Source organism: Bombus pascuorum, chromosome 2 (genome assembly GCF_905332965.1).
Source record: "Bombus pascuorum chromosome 2, iyBomPasc1.1, whole genome shotgun sequence".
In the NCBI taxonomy this organism is placed as follows: Eukaryota; Metazoa; Arthropoda; class Insecta; order Hymenoptera; family Apidae; genus Bombus; species Bombus pascuorum.
This window is the reverse complement of record NC_083489.1, coordinates 17518189-17542722: the sequence shown is the minus strand read 5'-3', so window position 1 is coordinate 17542722 and position 24534 is coordinate 17518189. Positions and strand designations below refer to the sequence as shown.

Sequence of the window (24534 nt, the reverse complement as noted above, 5' to 3'; positions counted from 1 at the left end):
TTGTTATAAAACTACTCGATCGCCTGAGGTGTGTTCACTTGGTTCGTACGTCAGGCTTCGACGTTGATTAAACTTTTCGACTGATATTCGCAAATATCACGGTGTGGAGTCTCGGTAGGAAACGCAGGGTCGACCCAAGTAAGCATTTACTTGCTAGCTATGTAGGGGAAATTGCAAGCGAAAAGATGAAAAGAATCGCTGGTTGATAGTGTGGGTAAAGTTGTCGAATAGAAGCGACAGTGCGTTGTAACTGTGTCAGTCTACACGCGAACAAACAACGAGGGCCACTCGACGAACATCCTCCTTGAGTGGAAGCCGGTCCAACGTGTTCCAAGATGAACGAAAAATAAATCTGGGATCGATGATGCTATTCGGTATGCTCTATCGGAACCGTCGATCGCCACCACACGACGTATAATTACGTTATCTATAAAAGTATGATCCTCGAGTGACGTATTTACTCATTCGCCGGATACGATCTTTCGGTTCGTATGAAACTATCGCGGAGACGATGCTGAGCTTAAATAATAATCATTGCTTAAATAATCATCTATCGCTTTTAAGTTGCTTCGTGCGTTTAAAGCGCTCACGATTTACGTTAGAATTTAAGCCACACCGCTTTGATATCGTTGTTGGTTGCGGTGAAGCTGTAGGCGATTAGACCATCTTATGCCATTACTTTCCTTCGTATTTGTACCTGTTCGTTACCTGTTCGAACTTTGTTATATTGGGTTCTAATATAACGAAGTATAATATAGTTCTAATTGCGTAGCTGTGTGGATCGCCGGATCACGCGATCGTACACCGTGAAATGGAATTGACCCTTTTGTAAGGATAATCGACGTTCCCATCGACGCTGCGTATCTTCGCGTTTCTTTAGCTGCGAAGAAACAAACGGACGTGGCGATTATTGCGAAAACGATGGTCGCACGGTTACACGCGTAAACCTCCGAGATAGCCTGGCAGATGGTCGGCGTTAGTGCAGTTCGGTGTACATAAACGAACGTACATCTATAGATCTAAGCTAACATCTCTTAAACATCTTGAACGGACGTCTAACAGTGATTTAATCTCGAGCCAAAATATCCGGGTCAGTCGCTGTATACAGCGAGTGGGTTAAAGTTTGCTGTGTCACGAGGACGTCTAGACAACATTAGGCGAACGCAAAAGATCGCAGCGGTCCGCCCAGCAGAAGCTCACCTCTCCCCCATCCCATATACGTACAGTGTATCTACACAGTGGATATCCTGGCATCGATGATTCCTCCCCATGAAGCGGCAGCCGTCGCTCGATGGCAATAAAACGTGGTGAGTTACTGGCCAAGAGGGTGCTCTCCGTTTCGATAACGAAAGCGGTTGGAAGGCAAGTTCGGCGGTAAGGGAGGATGGGAAAAGCGTAGTAGCTTCGAGTAGGACGAACGACGCCGATTCGAGCGGGGTTAGGTCCCGCGACGCGCAGGCGTCGTATCGATTTCTTCCTTTGCCTTTGCTTTTGCCTTTGCCTTTGCATCCTCCTCTACCTCTTTGTCGCGCAAAACGACCGACCTACCGCCCTACGAGCATTTCCTCTTCTATCAACAGACGATCACTATCACGAGGGATGTTAATCTCCGCGGAATATACATCGAACATACCATCGACTGTAACGCAGCTACGCGAATTCTGCGATTCCCTGCCTCTGGCTATTTTATTTTTGCTCCACTCGCACAGATAACGACTACCGTAAATGGCTGGCCAGACGAAGCGAGACGGTTTCTGGTCTAATCCCTGGTTGCACCACTTTATGGTCCATCTCCTTTCCGTTCCTATCGTATTATATATATATATATATATATATATATATATATATATACTTGGATAATTAAATTATCTCGATGGCTAATTGGAAACTGTAGGCGAAGTTAAATTTCTCTGAAGGCATTCACGACTATATATCCTTCCGGTTCGTTAACCGGACGAATCGGGCTAGATTGGCTGTAAATCGTGCCGCACCTGTCCGTAGGCTGATCGGATACCGCTTTTCGAGGGTGCAGTGACAATGAAATTCGATAGTCTCGGATAACTCGTACCTATTGGATCGGTGCGTTCACGGGTCAGCGATGTTACGACAATACCGAAAACCGGACAGGGATAGTCGATGAAGAGAGAGAAGTGGAAGGAAGGGTCGTGCCGAGGGAAAGTGTGGCGATCTTTGTGTTAAGTGCTTGAAATTCAATGCATCCTGCCCATCCTGTTTCTCGTCTCGTCTCGGAGACTAAACCTGGATATGTCGTTATCCTTGTCGCTGATGCAGTTAGCGTTGCCGTTTTGCCGCTCTCGAGTACGCAACCGCTACGTATCTACGTGCAACGCGATCGGCCGATTTATTCCGCTCGCTCTTCATTAACTTTCATTAACTGGTAATCCTCGGCTCGCTATGGAATCATTGGCTATTTTAGTTTAAGCAACTTTCTCCAGCCACTCGGTTCACCACGCGTGCCAGCCTTTCGGATCTGACGATAAGCTTGCTTCGTCTCTCGAATTCATTTTCTCGTCCGAGTCTCGATATCATAAGGCGTATCAACAGCTTTTGGAATTGTTAGAAAGTTGAGCGACTTCGTAGTCACATCGAAGATTATCGGAAAGAAGATTCGAAGGAAAAGGACGAAAAGTTGGTCGTAATTCTCGCGCGTGGAATAAGTTCGCGGAACGAAGAACGTAGGCTGCGGTCAAAATTAGATTGAAAAGCGAGTAGTGCGACGTGCACGCGGATGACGCGCGTTACATAAGCTACGTAGACGGAAGCGAGCGCAGACGAGTAATCGTACGAAACGATTTCGATGGCTCGATAATAAAAGAGAACAAAGGAAGGAGGGAGAATGCCACTCGAGGCGCACGGTAGCATCGTTAAAATGAGAGTCGAGTGCGGTGCAAGGTATCTCGTTAATAACTCGAAAGAAAATAAGGGAAGGGCAGAGGGAAAATAAAATATCACTACGGCCAGGCGGTGGGTTTTGAAAGCAGCGCGACTAACCGTCGTACGGTCGACCAGCGCTAAATAGCCTACGATGTATATCTAACATTATACATATATGTATATCGAATTTGAAACACCGACGTCCATCATTTGCCAGTACGTTCTAATTCTGGCGAATGACTTAACTCCACGGCAATGTATGTTACATTCGTGTAGGTACGTGGGTGCACGTTGTGTACCCATTTTGCGTCGTACCTCCACGTTCACCGTTTTCCTCGTACCGTTTGTATCGATCAAAATGTTTGCCCTTGACGCCAGAGATCCGCCGCGTGCACGTTAGATGCGAACTCCGTTGCACGGTTCCTGGTCAACGTTTAAACGACGCGCCACGTGCCATGCAACTGGCATCGTTTAACGGACGAATCGCGACCTACCCTAAATTACAAACCTTTTCTCTTCGTCCAGCGTTGCATCATTTCGTTTCGTATCGAATCGAAGAGCAACTTTTCTACGATCGTCTGATTTCTCATTTTTACTCCAACGCGCAAATGTATTTGCGGCTAGGAATTCCAAAGCAAAGACAGTCGCGTCGCGTGAAACAATTCCAAAGAGATTTCGCGGCCCTTTTCTCGCAACGGAGCTGTATCCACGGTATATAGATAGAACTGTAGCCATGGGAAGCACGCGGTACCGTACACTTCCGCAACCGTAAATTAAGCACCGCGAGAGTTGAATTAAATCGCTGAACCACACGAAGCATATTTTCGCTGGAAGTCGGTTATTCGATGCGTCGTGCCACATGGGAACGACGCTATCGAAAGAAGAGCGAACATTGCTGTTGACACGATCGTTCGAGAAGTGGAAAAAGAAAAACCTTGCCTCTCGTCTTTCTCGCGCGTTTTTACCAGCGCGTGAGAGGAAGCCGACAATCGTCGATGCTTCGCGCTCGTCACCCCCTTTTTCAGTTCTTTTTGCTTGCAACACGGCGAAAGAATTCCTCTGGTAGTCGGCTCCGGACGACTTCGCCATTCGAACCGGACGTTCTTAAAACTTTGAATAAATTTCATTTTCCACGGTTATGCTTCGTATTGCTACATCGAAAGAAGTTAAAGACGCGGTTAAAGCGAGAGCGCGTTAACGAGGATAGCGCGTATGTAGGATGAACCGTTCAGGAAATTGTCTCGGTGCGCTGACCTACGTTTGCAGTCGGATAGAAATAACTTTGCCTCGTGTAGCTTCCTGGAAACATCGAAATTCCTCTTTGTCTTTGTCATCGCTTCTTAACTAATTTCCTTCGTTGTTTTACAATTCCTCTGTCTCTTTTAGCCTTTTTCGTACATTTCTGTCTGCGAGAGTCTCGCCTTCGATAGACCACCGCCGCGTGTTCCTTTAAATTCGCTACCATCCTACGACGAATCGTCTTCCATTTTTTATTTATCATTCGCGATACTTTTGTTCGTAGTTGGTCGTTTTTTCAAGCATCGACAATTCGCCACTGCGATCTTCCAACGTTCGTAATATCGTTTCGTTTCCTCCCTTCGAACGCAACCTGTAATTTATACGAACGTATCGTCGATGCACCGTAACGTAATTACGCTCGCTCGTAAGTTTTTGCAAACGTTTTCCAAACTTTCCTTTCGATCTGCGACTCGTGTGAATGGGTCGACCTTCTCGTGCGTCCTTTTTTACGATTATTCCGTTACGCGTTGCTATCCCGACTACGCGATGACTCAGTACACGTATCTTCCATACGAAACGTATCCAACCACGTGTACATATACACACACGTACGTTCTTACAAGCCACGCTTCTAAACACAATTCACGTACGACAGTTGTGGAACACAGGACGCGAACGTCGAATACGCCTTGGCTTGAATGATCGAGTGCTACGCGCCACGTTCGAAACATCATCGTAGCCTGATGTTTCTATTCCATCCACGTTCTACGATTAATTAATCGTTTCAATGACTGCAGTCGTTTCGGGGCATTGTAAACACCGAGCTGTGCACGAGCCGAGCAGTTCAACTTCCAAACGTTTCAGTTGAAGTTATTTAACGCTAGAACTACCACGTCAATCAAAATGACTGATTTGACAACTTTATTTTAAAATTCATATTTCATGTTACATTTCTTCTCCGCAATGATGCAATGACTTTTGCGGGAATAATATAATAAACTTTAATTTTGTTTTATTCGTTGGATTTCCGTATTCAGAAAAAAGGGCCTACCTGAAACGGTCTAATTTTATAAGAAAAGAAAATTTGGGGTAGATATGGCAAACCAAATGGCAAAAAGATATAGCGTGAAGTCGGGATGAGGAAGATGGCCGCTTGAAGTATTTTTTAATATTTTAGATTTAGCTGGCATAAATGCCTGGATTTTATATAAGGAAACCACAGGTGAACAGATACCCAGAAAAAATTTTATGTTTCAATTAGCAAATGAACTAGCCGCTGACAATGAAAAATCACGGATAGAACATTGAGCATCTGAGATCCAAAGTACGTCAAAGATCTCATCTTATTCGCGCAAATGGTGTCAAACAGGCTACTGTAAAATAATAATGCCACAACCATTTGCGATCTTTGTAAAAAATATGTGTCGGAGATGAAAGGACACCGGAACCTTCCTTTCGGAATGTTTGGAAAAGTCCCCAATACTTTAGTCCAAACTTTTTATTATAGCAGTATTTAAACAATAAAACTGAGAAATAGCTGTTTATGAGTCGAGTCAATTATGATTATCCGAGATTTATGATAGTGGGCTTGGGCTCGAAGTGACATAATGGATCACTGAACGTAGCCACGGTCACGGGAGGGACGTGTACCTAACAGAGGTATAAAGTAATTAAATAACTCTCCTTAAAAAGAGAGATTAATCGGAGGAATACAGAGAGATACGGAGAGAAGTATATAAAGGCAGTTCCACTTGGACTGACTCTCAATCCGAGAAGTTCAACTAGTCCAGGGAACACGTACATCGAGTTCCTAATCGCAATCGTCATCCCGTTGACCGTGTATTCGTTATCGAACCTAAACTCATCGTCATCGACATCTCAATTATTCACTCACCGATATCACTTATTAGCCTTTGCAATACATTCTCTTCAATCAATATCATCTGGTATACAACAATGATGGACAACTCGTAGAAAGATTCATTACACGCCCCGTTTTCCACAGACGACCCGATGTATATGTATGCGGAAAATGCACGCAGAAGAAAATTTACGTTTGTAAGAAATGTGACGAATGATAAATTTTGTATCTAATAATTTAAGTTATATTTGTATTTTATTTATTCTATTACGCTTATTGTTATATTATTATATTATACTTCTTATATTTGCCAATGGAAATTTATTTTAATATTCTTGTTACCAAAGATTTTGTGAATATTCTTCATTACTGTACTTATTATTATTATTAAAATTGTTGTTATATAATTTTTATGATCTCAGAACATGAAGTACCTTTTGTAAGATAATAATATGTCGGGACGTTCTTAGAAAGCGAGGCGTGTAATGAGTCTTGCTGCGAGTTGGCCATCGTTGTCATTACCAGATGATGTTTATTTATGTGAATGTATTACAGAGATTAACAAGTGATATCGATGATTGAGTGATTGAGATGTCGATGACGATAAATTAGGTTCGATAACGAATACACGGTCAACGGGATGACGATTGCGATTAGGAACTCGATGTACGTGTTCACTGAACTAGTCGAACTTATCGGATTGAACCTCAGTCCAAGTGGAACTGCTCTTATATACTGCTCTCCGTATTCCTCAGGTCAATCCCTGTTTTTAAGGAGAGTTATTTAATTACTTTATACCTCTGTTAGGTACACGTCCCTTCCGTGACCGTGGCTACGTTCAGTGACCCATTATGTCACTTCGAGCACAAGCCCACTGTCATAAATCTCGGATAATCATTATTGACTTGCTATTTCTCAGTTCTATTGTATAAGTATGGCTATAATAAAAAGTCTGGACTAAAGTATTGGGGTCTTTCTCAAACATTCCGAAAGAAAGGCTCCGGTGTCCTATCATCTCCGACGAATAGATCAACATCAATAAACATAACAATATTCTACTATTACGTATTTTTTAAAGACCAGTCATTTTGATTGGCTTTGGTAGAGATAGCTACGTCTCAAATGCCGGTAGTGCCGATTAAGATAATCGTTAAAAGTCGAAGCTTGAATGTGTTGTTGATCGATCGAAATGTTCGTAGATGAAAGAAAAGAAGGAAGTTACGAACGCGCACAACAATTCGCGCGCGAATGTCCGCTAAGGGGAAGCAGAGGTCTAATCGAATAAGAAAAGGGTTTTCGCGAGCAGCTCGACGTAAGGTTCGCGGCAGCTGACAATGAGTTTATTGGATTACTTCACCGCTTGGCACATCGTCGTAACTTGACCCGTTCAATTCCAACGGTTGACTCTTTACGCGCCTACGCTCTTCCACAGTCGACGATATTCCACGAACCTTACCTATGTAATGCACTTTGTCCGCATTCCAAATTATACAGCTGTTCGAAACGCTGCGCTCACAACGTGCGAGACACGCGACGGCAGATTGAAGCGCGGAATTTCGATCGCCTTCTCGCTGCCACGTTTAGCTCTATCACAAATACACACGAGAGGAGAAGAATAAAAGGAAAGGTAGGTTCGAGACGATAGCACGGATGACCGCTGACAGGCGGCTATTCTGCAAACAAAATGTTGACGATGAGCTTGGAATACGACAAGACGTGAAACGCGTTCGATACTTGAAAAGTCGTTGCCAATGCACAGCAATTTCTTTCGTGTTTTATTCTGTAACTTCGTTTTATGGTCTTGCGAGCTCGCTGCGAGTTGAACGAAGGGTGTAGCGAGGGTCGTTTTGCGATCTGCGACTCGGCACAGGTAAATAACGAGATTGAAAAGCTGTGCCTTTGTGGCGAATAAATCTGCGAAGCGATCCCTCATTCTCGCGTGAACGCATACGTAAAACGGCGCGTTTCAACCAACGACAAAACCAAATGCCACGAAGACAGCCTGCCACGGGAAAAAAGGAGTGCAGAGGGCTTGATTACGCGAACGAGGGTCAGCTGGAATATCGCGTGCACGCGTCATTATACACAGATACGTATACGTGTGTATGTACACGTACGATCGCGACGAATGTAATCGCGATTCGCATGCCAGCTTCGCACTTGGTCCCTCTGTTTCTTCCTTCGTTCCTCGCCATGCCTGTGGAAAAACGTCATTCGCGAATGCGAAGCACGCGTCGAACGTTTAACCGCTGCTCCTCTGGCCAGCCGCGAGAACCACCCTTGCAACTTGCTATGCTACGAGGAAATCGGGAAAAGAGGAAAAGAGAAGATGATCGATGCACGTACTTGGTCGTTCGCATACGTTCCACGAGGATACAATACGTCATCGTCGATCCGAGTCTGGCCCGAGGAATGAAAATAAGCCGGAAGGTGACAGAGGTTGAGGTAATGAGGCTCGAGCGATTTTCACAATAAGATAGGAGAGAGAGAGAGACTACGTCTCCGATCGGGCGCGCGCATCTTCCTGGTTATAATACCAGCGGACAACGTCGGAAAGCATAGACGTTGGCTGGCGCTGGCACCCAACCAGCTGCTAGAACCCGTACGGGTTCATCCGTACAGGTCGACCTCGCAACACGGTACAGTCTGCCGAGTAGACGATCTGCGCGGATATTTCACAATTGCCGGGCAACTTTGCTCGCCTCCACGAGATTGCTGTCGAACTCGATGCTGTAACTCGTGCGGCGAACGAGTCGCCGTAAGGCATTGACCAGGATGTTGACAGTATGAAACCGCTGTGTGTCGGACGCGGATACGACGAATATCAAGTCTTGGAATTATTTAATAACGCGATAACAACCGATCAACTGTATTCGGGTTAAGATAAGCGGAGCGCGGTTCCAGACTGACCCACGAGGCAGCCGAGATTTCGCAACGGTGTATCTTAATTTTTCTCATTTGTATTGGACTCGTCGTTGGAGAATTTCACGCGGCAAACGGAAATATAGAGTTACCGATACTTTTCAGGTAATTCTATCTTGAACTTTGTAACTCGGAACGGTATCCACGGCGTCCAGTAGCTGTAAACTTGGTCGATCTTTCCTCGCCACGAACGATTTAGTCGAGACCTTTTGTTCGTCGTTGCACGAGAAAGCGTTTCTGCTTCGCGTATCTGTGCTTCCGGAAACGTTGAAACCTCGGCCACGAAACAACAGTCCGTTGTTCGTGCCGTAACGTAAGGTAAACGACGAGAACTGCACTCTCTTTGGCAGAGCGCGGAATTAAATGAAAATCGCGTCGCGTCATGGAATCCGTTGTATCCCTTGATGAATCGCTCTCTGTGTAAGTACGTGTACGTACATTAGCGATCGTTTTCTCTCTTATTCGCTACAAGGGAGAATGAAGAGCGAACGGCTCTCCCTCGCTGACGCGAGGCTCTCGCTTCTGTATGCATTTCGCGATAAAAGGGCGCTTGAAAGCTACTACGTTTATGAAATCTGCCGGGATTAAGTCGGCTAATTCTGCCAGCTGGAGAAAGTAGCAGGGCATATTGGCGATCCGAATAACAATTTCGAAGATTAAAAGTTATCGTGACTTGGATTTCTCTTCCTACGTAGAGTTTCGTTGGATCTGGAAGCTTTCGTTGGTGTACGTTTGTAAAACGTCCATTAGGAGAGATATTGGATTGGCAACTAAGTGATTGCGGATTTTGCATTACTACCTAATGACAAAATCCACACTCACTTAGTTGCCAACCTAAGAGTAATATGTAGAGGCAGAAATGTACATTTATATAGATGGAAACTATATAGACGAACTTGTATATTGAAATAATTAATAAGGTGTTCGGTGGGTACAGCGATCGATATTTATGTACATACGGTAAAAGACATTATGATAAAAAATTTGCACATTAACAGGCTAAAAACAGAATTTCCTCTATGACTCAACAATCACGTGGAAACTACTTTGAAGGAATACTAAGTAAGATAATTATTAGAATGACGAAGCAGATCGACTGCTATTGTCGATATCGCTGTTGCATTGTTTCTACGTTACTACGTTGTCTTTGGCAAAAGAAATCAGTGTACCATCTAAATCGCGGTAGCTAAGTATCCTCGTGTACTGTATATTCATCAGATAGAGCAAAGAAAGCAGAAACGCACAGACAAACGCAGACACGACCGATCTCTGGAGCGCTCAAGGCGAGAAGAAAAGATCGCGCGAGTCAACCACGGAGAACGATATCGGATATCTAATTATCCGACGACTCGTTTCACCGACCTGTGTTGAGAACGGAGTGTCGTGTCGTGCGGACAGCGGCGCGTGTGTGCATACGGAGAATGTAGGTAGAGATAGGCATGCACCGAACACCAGCGGAGCATCCAGAACACAGACGTGCGTCGCATTCGCAAAGAAATATGTACACGGCATCTGTAATCCTGATGACTTAACTCGTAGCCGAAGATTCTTACGCATACGAGAAGAAGCGCGCGCTCGTATTACGGTTCGCTCGGTACTACAGTTACGTTAATACCCGTGACAGAGACGCGTCGAGCAGGAAAAAAAGGAACGAGAGAAGAGAGACACTCGGCTCGGCTTGGCTCGTTCGGTCAAGCGATGAACCAAGAAAGAGGATGAGAAAAACGAAGCAGAGGAGAGTAACGGACGGATATTTTAACCGATTATTACGTGCTTCCTTATCGGAGAGCAAACTTCCCGCGCTCTTCTCAGCCTGGTTCAGCTTATTGGCCAATCGTCTTCTTCTATTCCTGGTCCGTGATCACCGCGTACACCATTAAAAGCAACACGCGTGGACGGATGTTACCGGCCGAGTTCCGTTACCTTTTCCTCTTTTCTTCATCACGATTCGGATCGTCGCGTCGTGACGAGCCTAGACTCGAGCCTGCTTCTTTTTCCCTTTGAGCATCCTCGTCGAGATATGCACACTTTGATACTCTCTCTTGAGACACGACTTGGCCCGAGAAAAGGTGTTTGGTCGTTCGAGGAGCACGATCTCGAAACGCATCGATGGGTAACGATAGCGACAGCGATTGAATCGTATTAAAAGTAATCGCGTCGGTAATAAGGATAAGTGGAGTGGAACGACGATACCGATAAAATTAAAGGAAAGGAGCAAGAGAGAAACGTCGAAGGACAAAAATTGGACAGGGAACGGCGGAGGAGCGAAATTACTAACACTTTGAGGGCGGTATGCTCTGACGAGCGTATAACCTCAATTCTCGTGTATTTTTTGGAGTGATTGAAAAGATCGGAAATGTTGGAAAGTTCTTTCCGATTTACATCTCGATTCGATATACGTTTGTCGAATTATATAGGTGCCGTTCTGTTCTACAACCTTTCTCCGTCTTTCACGTAACTTCAACATTCCATCCTTCCAGAATCTCTCCTTAAAAATTCTCCTTAAAAACAGTTAAGAATTCCTTAAAAATCGGAACGGACATACCGAGCAGCGTTTAACAAGTGTAATATTTTATCAGAAATCAATGAGCATATTAAAGATACTTCTGGTAACGTTTTTTAGCGCGATATGCTTGGAAACAATTTTAGCGATGGAGAGATACTAAATAAACTGTATTATTTTATTAAATTCCTTAAAAACCGGAACGAACTTCCCGAGAGTTAGGTTGGGTTTTCGTATTATATATTACTGTTATATAATTGGGGTTTCGTATTATTCAAGCATGCAATGTAAAAACACATTCGTGACATTTTATCTATAGCAATCGTTGCTTCTTTTTCTGTTTTACTTAACGGTAGTGAACATTTTTATAGGATATGAAGTATATAAGACGCGAATTGGCGTCTCCTTCGTGCAAAGTGCTAATTTGGTGTAATTTGTTGTTTCGCCGAGAAACAAAAAAAAACGAGAAGAAGCTGTGAAATCTATCGTCGACTTAAAGAACGGAAGATCTTCAGAGGCGAGCTTTTGAATTTACACGATGGTGTAAGATATAAAATATTATGTATATAATTAACTTATTTAATTAATTATTTTATCAATTAATTAAATCGGACAGAGATATCAAAATGTAAATTGCAAGCAAATTTTAAATCTCATAGAAAAAGGCTCGAAAATGTACCCACGTACTTCTCCACGTTTCGATACGCTGCTCTTCCCAAGAAAGGCTTCTGGATCCTCCGCTGAATTTACGAGCGAATCGCGTCGGACGTACAAAGTTCCCACAAGTCGTGAGAATCATTTATTTCGCGTCCGTGTTGTCGACAAGCCCGCGTTTAACGTACAGAGACTATATCCCCGATGTACGTACAATTTATTCTACCTAAATGTGCCGAAACAGGAAACTTAGCGACAATGATACGTGCAATTTAAACAGCAAACATAAACCGAGATCGACGCAGAGGCCGATACTTTTTCAAATGATTTACGTATAGAACAAATTATTCAGCTTGATCTTCACAGCAACGAGCAATCAAGAATTACTGTGGCAAGATTTTCCTATCGCAAACTTTGCTATGTAGTATACGTATAAGCGTGAAAGCTATATTTAATAGCATCGGCTTTTTATTTTCCCACTCGCTGCCTCTCGACCGTCTTCAACGTTGAGGAGGTGCTGGAACTGTTAGCAACAGGAAGTCACGGTACCGGAAATCTCGTACGATATAACGTTAGAAGTTCGTGGCCGGAAATAAACATTTTTCAATCGCTTTTATCATCGAAGCATAATCGTTTGACGTAAAGGGAGTAAGAGGGAGGCGTCAAAGAGTAGCAAACGATGCGCGAGCTTCTACACTCGACGATTACGATGCGTGTATTTTAACATAGTTAAAATAAACATCGAACGTGTCGTTACGCCTGTCCGTTTCATGTACAGACTTCTCTACGAAACTGTTATCGTGTTTTCCGTACGATATATATACATATTCGAATTTGCCTGGATATTTACGATATACGCTTTATCGATCGTTCCGCGTTGACAGAGATGACCGATTTCAGGACTGTGCAAATTTCTCGCATCGCCGACCATTCTAATTACAATTCAACATTGCGAGTAAAACCTCAGAATTGATTAGTATCCACGGTTGGTCAAACCATTTTATATTCATACATTGCGACCAGCTTGTAAATAACGCGGTCATATGAGATGAAACGTAGGCGCGCTAACGTTAACGGTGACAAGTATGGAGCCCCCTGTTTACGACAATTCCAATATTGGAGTCTCGCAATTATGTAAGCATCGCGTGTTCGTCTTACCGAACGTAAAACAGAAACGTTATGTTAATGCGATTCATAATCGATAGCTGTCGCTGGTTGACAAAATTTCATGCGCGAATGTTAAAAAACTTTGGTCGAACCGAAAGTGTTGGAAAGGCATGCAACTCGATTACTACGACGACACGAGTCGGTATCGTATTACAGCGAAGAAATGACACGCGAGTTGCTTTTTGCAAAAAAGACGATAAAGCAGACAGCGATAGTGCAACGTTCGCGGCCAACAAAAGCAGACTCTCTTTTACCTTGACAACGGTGGATGACTAGTTGCAACAATTAAATCGTTCAGCCTTAGTGATGAAAGCGGACGCTCGCTGTGACGAAAGGAATCGCGTACGATCATCGTAACTGGAAAGGAGAGCGTGATTGCAATCACTGCTGCGTCGTAAAACGACGTTGTCCGTGAATAGCGGATCATGCAAATTTATCAATTTAGTGGCTCGATGCACCGAACTATAGCGAGTTGTCATGCACCGTGATCACGACGCGCGACGCGCGACCCAATCGTACGATAAAAACGCAATCACGTATCCGTAACTTCGTTTGCGCTTTGCTCGCTTAAACTAGTTTAAACGGTTGATAAGTTTCTCGACTTCCAGTTTCCTTTCTAATGCCCTTTGGATCAGTTTACACACCACGAACGAAACCCGCATCTTCCAGATATGCGATGTGTTTGAACACAAATTTTATTTCTTGATTTGTTTCCTGTAAATCCATATTTCACGAATCACCGACTCTCAGAAACTTCTCGTATCCACGCGTGGCAGAATTCGTTTAAATTTCCACCTCCATTCCTGCAAGTATCAGTTACCGGAGACCGATAATCCCACGTAAATAAACTCGCAGTCGCGGAGATCGTTCGTTCTGCGAAATACCACGTACGATAGAATTCGATCCGCTCTTATCGTTCTCCGCGTTCATACGTTGCATACAAAAAGATGTCGCGCGAGGCAGTGGCGCACATCTTTGATAAAACGATGTTTCTGGCCGGCGTGAGAAATGACGGTGGAAAGGAAAAAGCGAAAGACGCGCACGACTTGTAAAACCCGCATCGTCGAATACATGGTAGGTTTCTCCGGAGGGTTTGTCTGTCGAGTAGACAAGTCCGTGGCAGTTGGCAGTGGAAATCTCGAGCGAGAGGGCTCAGGCAGACGGTCGAAGGTGGTACTTTTTTTCAAGACATTCGTCTGTCGGCGCACCCGCGCTGTTCTAGCAGTCATTGCCCTCGGTCTATCCCGAGGTTCTCACGCGTTTGCATACAGTCCGCGTTGTACGCGTTTGTGTCACCTGTCTGCGAAAACAGGTGCCTATTCAACCAACGAGATCGCTTGCTCCCGCTTCGTCCCGTGCCACGCCTGCTGACAATGTTGACGCATTGCCCATTGAAAAAGAGCGATCCTCGACGGCCAGGGTTGAAACTAACCCAACCTACCGAGAGATTTCCAGGTTCCGCGACTAATGGCATTTTTAGAATTGCCAAAGCAAATGCAGAGCGCCGCTTCTTGCTGATATTTTCTCGGTGATATTTCTTTCTTCTTGTAGTTTTAAATTCCAGCGGAGCACGCTGCTGATACGCTGGAATGCATGCCATTCGCGTTAAAATACCGCGAGCTTCGACACTCGAAATAGGCCTCTCGTCCAAATTCTAGGCGATGCTCTGACACGAAATATCGCGTTTGTGTTGCAGGTAGCCCAAATGCCAGTCCAGCACGCCAGCCTTTTAAAAGTCACCGACTCGAAGGCTCCTTGGTCACAGCGTAAGTATCCTAAGAATGAAATGCTACCCGATGTCTTTTTATTACTTTCCAATGCACTTCCTCTCTGCCACGAATTCCCTGACAGAACCGTTCGAGAATACGTACGATGTTCCGCGGCTAATCGCCGCCGAATTTACCACACTCCCATATACGGCTTTTACTCGGTCAATTGAATCCGCTCCAACAATGCCGCCGATATTGATTTTATTTTAGCTGTCTACTTGTTTTTTTTTTTTTTTTTTTTCTTTGTCGTTATTGCGACTACGACGTTCGGTGAAATCGACGAAAGACAAAGAAAAAGCAATGATCGAGTGTACGGCGTACGTGTCGACTGAAATGCATCGGCAAGCCCCGGAGCGCATCGCAAAGCGGCGGGCAAAGATGAAACGAAACGCGATTTGCAAGCTGCGCCTGGCTCGCGCTGGCGGAACAGCCAGTCGATATAGGAAAAAAGCGGCGGCGCCCGGTCCGATATAGACGAGGGAGAGCCTGCTATTGCAGGATGACGTAATCGAAGGAAAGGGGGCGGGAATGGAGTTTGAACGAAGCGCGAGCAAAGAGGTTTGTCCGACATCCTCGTTCCTTCCATAACCTTTCGGTCGTCGTAGGTTTCTGACGTTCTGTCGACCAGTTCGCGTTATCCGTTTTATCCGACGAGCGCGCCTTTTTCTTCCTTTCGTCTTTCGCCCATAGAACTTCGTATTTCGTATATTTCTCTCGCCTAGAAACGGAAAAGCGTTATGAAAACGATCGGACGTAAGTGTATAATTATATGTATTGGGTTGGCAACTAAGTGATTGCGGATTTTGTCAATGCCACCTAATGGCAAAATCTGCAATCACTTAGTTGTCAACCCATCGGTCGTAGACTCGCGTGCGCTACCATAGTTTACTTTTTGTCAGTAATAGTTGTTCGTTTCAATCGATCCATACACGAACTCGCCAGAGATGATCGTCGAGATACACGATACGGAAATCTAAAGTGACAAGAGACAATCGGTGAGTCACGATATCCTTGCTCACCGCATCCTTTGAGAGTGAACGGGATCCAATGTGGTGAAGCGTGATCTAACGTCTTGGATTGCCGTCACGGTTCCCGAGATCCTCTCGTTTCTTTCTCCGTTCCAGCCGTACCTTTCTCTCCCCTTTAAAATCCTCACGTTAAAGAACCGCTTGAACTTGTTCCAAACCTCTTCTTACTAGAAACCTGAAAAACGCCTTAATCCGCCAATAGATTTCGAAGAACCGTTCGTTTCAACTTTTTCCACGGTGATAGTTCGAAAATTTTCATTTACGATTTACGACAACAATGACAGAAGCGTTTCTATCGGATCGCATCGTTTCTACAGTTATAATACCACCAATGTCGATCCGTTAGAGAAAAGAAAGCGTTTCATAGAGATCGTTGAAGCGTTAACGGATACTAACTCACGGCTGATGGTGTAATTAGTTCCAATTGGTAATTCAAGCGCAACCTCTTTCCTTCGTGGCTCGATTAGCACCGGACACGAGCATGAGGATACGCCAATGATTTCCAGCGCAGGGAAATCGACTTGTGCGCTTGTGTTGCCAGGTTGCCCCAGCCATCTGTCCTACCAATTACCATCGTTTCCCTTTTCCGCAAAGTAGGAATCGCTTGGTTTTTTTTTTTTTCTCGCACAGGTGAACGGAGAAAGGACAATGTTGTCGTACATGTTGCCGACCGAAGACAAACCACCACCGGGAGACTCGAATCAGGCCAATTACCGTGCTAGTAAGTTACAGAAGAATCTGAGAGAACGGCCCCCTATCGCTACGAAGCCGACAGGCAAAGTAATCACCGTTTCCCCGAAAAAGTACGTTGACACGGGAAAAACAATGATCGTTTCGACGAAGATCGAGGAGCACGCTGGTGACCAGCAGCAGCATCACCGGCAGGATGAGCAGCAGCAACACGGAATGTCGGCCGAAAGCCCGAAACACAATGGCACCGTGGTGAAAAAATCGACTTTGCACACGTCCAAGGTCACCAAGGATGACAGCCTGTACAGCATAAACAGCGAGGCCAGTACGGTCGGAAGCGATCGGAAGAACAAAATTTTCAACGGAGCCAAGCACACTAGTCTAAAAAGGTAGGGGCAAACACGACGAATATCCAGGCTAGAGATAGAGATAAAGTTGATGCAGAGAGAGAAAGAGAGAGAGAGAGAGAGAGAGAGAGTTCAAAGGTCGTATCGAGATCACCTTTCTAAATTGGTTCATTCGGTCTTTAACCTCTTTCCTCTGCTGTATCAAAACTAGTACGAGCGATCGACTCTCCCGAATTCTTTGCTATTTCTGGTAATTCACGGTCATTGTCCATCTTTTTACCCTTGAACACGCGCTATTATTATATCGAAATTATCGTTCGAGATAGTGGTAGAAAGCATCTATCGTGCGTCATTGATATTTTTGTTCGATCGCGATATACGTAGTTTTCTCGTATTGTTCTCTTTGCTATAATAAAAAACTCGAAGTACATACGTATCGGTCAGAATTGCAGGAAAAATTCAGCAGGCAGAAGATGTTGGCGGTTATAACGTTCACGCGAGCGCTGTTTCAATGGCGCTCGCCATCAAACGGAAAAGGAGATCGTAGCGAGTCGTTTCACTGTCAAGGTGGAACGTTTGGAAGTGTTAGCCGAGTTAAAATTGTATCTATCGCTTTGAAAAACACAAAGATACCTACGATCGTAGCTGTTTATTTCTTTCGCGATTGAATTCGCGATAGGATTTCCTTGCGAGTGTATACGTATACATATATACGATATTAAGAAATTTACGTTATCAATTGAATGCCACTTAGTAGAAAACGTGACTCAAGCTTTGCGGAACAAGTCGCTGGAACTCCCGTGACATTTATACGTTAAGGTAGCTCATGGTCGTTCCACGTCTCATGGACCGTGTTTGAACAAACCTTAGTATAATACAGGCCTTATATCGGACGTTACAGATACAATAGCATTAAAAAATTTTCTGCCTATGTATTTCCTTTTCCGCTTTTATTTATTTAGTCCGCGATATAAGGTCTTAGATTCAATGATTTTCAGTACATAAAAACGTATTATCGAAATGTTTAATTCTGAAATTTCTTAATTTAGTAACGATGGATGAACGGATAAGTCACATATGGTAAATTCAACTGTCACGCGATAACGCAACGTTAAAAGGGGAAACCTCCCACTCAACAGTATTTTTAATTAGGTGTTTGCTGAAACTATCCAGTACTTTTAACACATACCAACCTCTTTCCGTTAGTACAGCTATAAAATCATTTTTAACCGAAGGTTGTTTACAGAGTAAGTTTCTATTCAATTAGACTTACAGCTTTTACATTGTTTGCATTAATGTCGTGAAAAAAGAATACAAAGAAAATAATCGGAAAGAGCTGTTAAAAAACGATATAAAAAATTGAAACACAAAATTGAAATACGAATAGCGTAACGTATCGTATATTTCCTTTTTTCCGCGAATTTTAGGAAGAATTAATGCAATTATAATGCGCTGAAGTATAAAAAAATTGAGGTGAACGCATTTAGTTTTCTAAGTAAGAAAGTAAGAAAGCAACGCGTGGGCGAGCAATTACGAGTCAGTTACATCATCGAGAAAAATTCGGGTTAGTGACACAGACAAGGTAGTAAGTAGAAAGGAACTACGTACGTTAGAGAACAGAACAACGATAGTATTTAGAACGTTACTGTACAACTATGCAACCATGTGACTTTAAGCATCTTTCTATACGATGTATCTCTGTATTACCCTCTTCACTATAGTTCTGTTGAGCAAAACTGTCGTCATGTGGCAGCACCGTACTGACAACCGCTCCAGCTTAGATCACAACCATGTTTCAAAAGAAGATAAAATCGGAGTATATACATAATAGACAAGTTAAATAGACAGGATAAGATACTGGTTATTTTAATTTCTAGTTAGTTTAGTTTAGAATGTTAAATTTCGTTGTCAAAAATTCTATACTTGTGTTTCGACGATAATCGATAGAACTGTGATATACGTATATGTGTGCACAAATTATAGCAATTGTCCTCTGATAATATTTTTAAAGTTTGGTGCCACCGTGTTTTGTACATTGTATAAGATAGACACTCGTAGTTTTAATCCTGACTGCTCTCGATCCCTGTAATTCGATCCCATGATCGTGGGATTTCGATTTTGATATCGGACCGCCTGCTCCTGCGGTTGCCGAGTGTCCGATTCACTTGCTTCGAGTACTGTCACGCGATAGGAAATTGAGGTTTACGGCAACTATTTTTTTCGGCTTTCCGCGCGGCTAATAATGTTTTTTATGTCAATAGTTCTTCCCCTGCTGTTTTATCTCGTTTATATTCATTATCTTGTCGCTGATACACGCGGTCACATATATAAGAATAACATAATTCTAAATATTACAGACTAAAAAAGTATCTTGGATTTTTTAGAGTTTCCTTTGGTTCGAGTAAAGGATCAATGGTAGAAACTTTGGTATACGAGACTCCTGTTCAAGAAGAGCCGGAGATCAATCGGTTTATGGACCACAACGGCCGCATACCCTCTATGATCGCATCTGTACCTGATACCGAGTAAGTAATTGAAATATTCTTTCTCCTTCCGTGCTGCTGCACTTGTACTTACTTAGGGATACATACATATATATATATATACACATACATATATGACATATATGTATATACATACATGTCGTGTGCCGTTATGTGTCACGTCATCCGATACGTTAAACATTAAATATCGATATGGAGAGTTCTCAGGAACATTATCTTTTTACATAAGATCTTCCGATAAGCGTATAATTTTTAGCGATTAGAATTCTTTTATCGTCACAATACATACTAAGTATGTATTAACGTAAAGTCGACGATACAGATTTATGTAATCCATATTTTTTTCGTTCCGCATAGTCATTACAAGCAGTTAACAGTTCGTATTTCTTTCTTTGAGATTGCATTTCATCGATGAGGTTGGAGTCAAGCGTTACTAGCTGTAGTTTGGTAATGTAGATACCTCCGCCCACGCGCGATCTCCCTAATAGACTTCTACTTATTGCCTGGTGTGATCATTATCGTGTTTGATCCGGTTAAACGACAAAGCACACGCACGGAATACTTAATGTCGGTTTTCGACAACATTACGTTCGGAATTAAATTTCGTTTTAAGCTGAATAAACAGGTTTCCGCAGAATCTTTCACGTCTAATTTTCTATGCCATCTGAAGTTACCTCTCATAGGAATGCATACACAGATGTCGATTGACAAATTGCGAATTACGGTAAAAAGTTCTTTTTAACATATTTGTATGGTGAGTAATTCCTCAAATAACCTGTAGTAGGTTAACATAAAAGGTAATGATATTGACATCATTCTCGAGGTTTTAAAATATTCTCCAACTGCCTTGGGGTAAGGCATGATGTCATCCTTAGAATTTGCACATGAACAAATACGAATTTACGCGCGTCTATATGTGATATATCTTGTTATGCCACATAAATCTATCCAAATAACTATACAATCGAAATAGTATTAGATCTAATGTTATGTTGCATAATATGTATATGCAATACCAATAATCTGAAGAATGCCAATGAAGCATACGCATCTAACAAAGCGAAGGAATTAATGATATATCCTATATCTTAATGTCGATGCACGCGACGACAAACGTTCAAAAAGATCAAGTTATTTTTATCATGTGAGAAACAGAACTAAATTGTAAAAAAAACTGGTCCGAACGTAATCGAACGATCGGCAGCGCGCGTCGAATAATGGGATGTTTCGCGAAAGCGCCGACAGAGCATAGCACCGTCGCAGTTGTTCGACGCGATGTCGGGTTGTGCCTTGTGCCGTGGGTCGTTCTCAGTGTAAAGCCAGACAAGGTGGAGCAAGGGAAGCCTATAAACGCAGGCGTGGTACCGAAGATTTACGATCGATTTCGCGACGCGTAGCTTCGTTTCCCGGAGGCCGAAGTTTAGTTCGTGTCGTACCTGGGCATCGGTCGACAGCCCTGTGTGCCTTTTTCGCGAGTGTCTAGCATTACCGAGTGATACCGGTTGAGCTTGATCGAAGTTCAGGGGAAAGAACTTGCATGCCAGGAGTATTTACAGGAGCTTCTCGTCATTGTTCCCGAGCCACGGCCACGGGAAGCTGACGGATTCTCATCTGTCAGGTATGATTCTTTTTTTTTTTAGGCTATTCATTGGTAAACAGAACGATCGTTCGTTTGCTTGGTAGAGCATGGCGAATTGAAGCAGTGACTTCAATAAAATTAATCGCTGTTCAAATTACCATTCGTTCGAACGCAGTCGTATCGAAAGAAGATATCTCGATAGTTTTCTTGCAATCGCTCATTTGTTTCTATTTTAAGCACGATGATAGAGATTAGTTGTGCGTACACTTCCAGTTCTACACGTTGACGATGATTACGCGTATTACCGTGCAATCGATTCTCTCTGAAAAGTCTATAAACCGAACCAACCAATGTAGTAAAAGGGGAAGGTGGAGATGGGAGAAACATGGTAGTTACTGAGGGTGAAAATGCAAAAGAGAACGAGTACTCTCTGGCTAGTTACCATGGCGACGAGCCATCTTGACACACTACGAACCCTTTCTTTCGAATCTTTGGATCTTCCTTTTGTTAAACCGGTACCGCCACTCGGGGAGGTAACGTTTTCGAGTTAACCTAGTAATTTGCACTTAATGTTCATCTTATACATACTACACTACCTCCTTTTTCCGACTACTACTATATTCTAAAGCTAAAGCTAGAGGCGAAGCGTAGTTCGTATACGGTTCAAGTGCGTTGCAAGTACAACCTCTAACAATAATGCACATTTTTATTTTACGATCGTCGATAGATTAATTATCGAGCGTCTAAAGATCAGCTTTCTGAAATACGCTACCAGATTCACTTACAAAATGTCTTGTTCGTTTAAGTTTCTGTTTAAGAAATAGAACATCGCAAAGTAAAACATGCTCAAGTCGTTATCGCCAATTGAAATACAAATTGAAATACATACAGTCAAATCTTTAGCCCACTCTGATAATAACGTTATCTCTCTTTGCTTGGCTATCATTTATTTTTTCTAACGTTTATTTTTTTCTATATCTTCACATACGATACGTATACACGTGCTTTGTTCATTCGTTCCAACGATTAACTTGCAGTTTTTTATTTTCCGGATTTCACTAACGAGCGAACTCGATAAAGAAAGCGTGGCAACCGACGTAAACGTTAGATTTCGTAATTTATTGCGATAGTATGAAAATTATTCGTTTCTATAAAAAAAAAAAAAAAAAAAAAAAAAATGAAACGTTTGTTTGCTGGTTTTTATTTCGTATGTACAATTTAGATTTAAGCGTTATATCGAAGCTCAACGCTAGTCGGTCATGCGTGATCAGCCTGTGTAATGTATATCACCGAGCTCACGACGAAGAATCGCGTTTCAAACGTGTCTCCTTTTACGGATTAAACGGTTAAAACGGTTAAACGTTTAAGACGTGATATCCGTCTTTCGTTCGTTCATCCGTGCCGCTCGGAAAATTTGAGCGGGAAGCACGCGCAAATCGAGATGAATAAAGCCGGTTTCCAACGAGAAATTCCTCTCAGTTATGAATATAAATTGACGCGGCGTATGTGGGAGTTTGTGCCGCGTCATACAAACTCTTTCGACGATCCTGTACAACTTTTCACACACTCGTCCATCGCGCACAACCGATCGCATGTGCTATATGTCGTTACATAGATTCTGGCGAGCGTAAGGAGTTAAAAATATGCCGCCGAGTAGAAACGAAATGGGCGTACCCCAAAATGAAAAACACGGGGTAATCTCGATCGAAGCAGTAGCCGATAATTCACGTCCCGTGACGAATTTAAAATATTTACTCATCTAATCATTGTTAAATCTTGGCGTGTTTGGCCGTTTACCATCGACATGTTTTCTTTAGATTCTTCTTTTATAGAGAAGCGACTGAAATTCTTACCGTAAAATTTGTCACGATTTCTTGGTAAAATAACGCGTCTGTCCCTGATTTCATTCTCTGGAAATATCAATTTTCTTCGATATCACAGGACGGTCTCGTTTGGGTACGAGTATAGAGAAGTCGACCTCGTAGGGTTATAGACGCAGTGGCGCCCACGTATCATTCATCGACCATCCGCCCCTTATTCGTACAATAGTCGATGCCATTACTCTCCAGTGTGTTTTTCTATCAAGAAGACGCCTGTCTACGAAACTGGGTTAAAATTTAATAAGTACCTACTTGATTATAATTTACACGTATATAATTTATACGTATTTAGGTATAAGTTCGATTTGAAGTAGCATATGGATCGTACGAATTACATGACATTAACACTGTCGATATCGCTTAGAAAAATCGAACGTCGAGCTTCCAATTAACGCGTGTTAAATAGTGGCGTGACGATCGACCGGTTGGATATATCGACTGAAATAAAAGGCACGGTCGGGGAGGGTATTTGCTCGCGGGTAAAGTCTGGTGACAGTTACGAAAAACATTTCGACATACCGAGATCATCATCGGCGCGGGATGATATCACAAACTCAAGGTCTAAAGTTTAAATCGTATAGCGTAGGTGTTTAAATGCACCATGACGTCAGACCGCATGCTACCGTAGGAAACGTGGCGAACGTGACAAACGTGGGTGTCGGGGAATGGGAGGCCAAAGTATAGCAGGCCGAGACGCTTTTGTTGAAATAATCGTAAACACGCGTACTCTCTGTATTTCTATTTTTCCCTGATCGTATTTGCCGCATGTACGCGCGTGCTGTTCGATAGCCTGCATCTACGTATATATACGCAGGTCGATTTCTCTGGTTGAACGCGCGTAACATTCGTGCATTATCGTCGTAAGATCGATTTCTTCGTAACCGGCTGCATCGGGATGAAAAGTCGCGTGACCGTGGAATGGTAAAACCGGTTCCAAGCCAGACCTCGGCTTTGCTTCTCCATCCTTTCGATTTCTTTCGTTTCCCTTGCGTAAAACTGCCTCTTGTTCTTTTCCTTTTCTTTTCCGCTTTCGTTCTTTTTTACCCTCTTCTTCTACCTTTCCCTTCCTTTCCCTTTTTTTTCTTTTTTTCTTTTTTCCCGTTGCTCCCCCACTTGGACGCGAAAGTCGACATGGAAGAACGTGCCGATTGCGTAAGAGGATGACTCGCTACGCTCGGTAACAGGTCGGTTTTTTTCGAGCCATCGCGTCTTGTTGCCATAACAGTAGAGGGTGTATAGTTGGTCGGTAACCGCAATAACATTGAGCCATTTTGATATACGTCGCGTTATCGTGGTTTCGATAATAAAATCGTGCTTTTGTAATGCATAGTATTCGAGCACGTTCCATTTTTGCAATTTGAAAACGAGCGGATTCGTTGATCGTTGTTTATACCAATGGAACGTATACTGGCGCAAATTGTCGCACGATTAACCGCGCATCGATACACAATGCGTTGGCGCGATAGTTGACGAACACCGCGTATTTCCGGCAAATC

The 24534-nt window shown here is 43.2% G+C and overlaps 1 protein-coding gene across 1 annotated transcript in view; it reads left to right on the top strand.

Moving 5' to 3' along the window:
* Positions 1 to 24534, top strand: part of LOC132916794 (uncharacterized) — a 40548-nt gene that overhangs the window by 2370 nt on the left and 13644 nt on the right. The window contains exons 2-4 of the mRNA XM_060977122.1: positions 14938 to 15007; positions 16669 to 17117; positions 19460 to 19600. Of these exons, the coding sequence (XP_060833105.1) occupies positions 16687 to 17117; positions 19460 to 19600 (572 nt within the window). The 5' untranslated portion in view covers positions 14938 to 15007; positions 16669 to 16686. The remainder of the gene's footprint in view (positions 1 to 14937; positions 15008 to 16668; positions 17118 to 19459; positions 19601 to 24534) is intronic.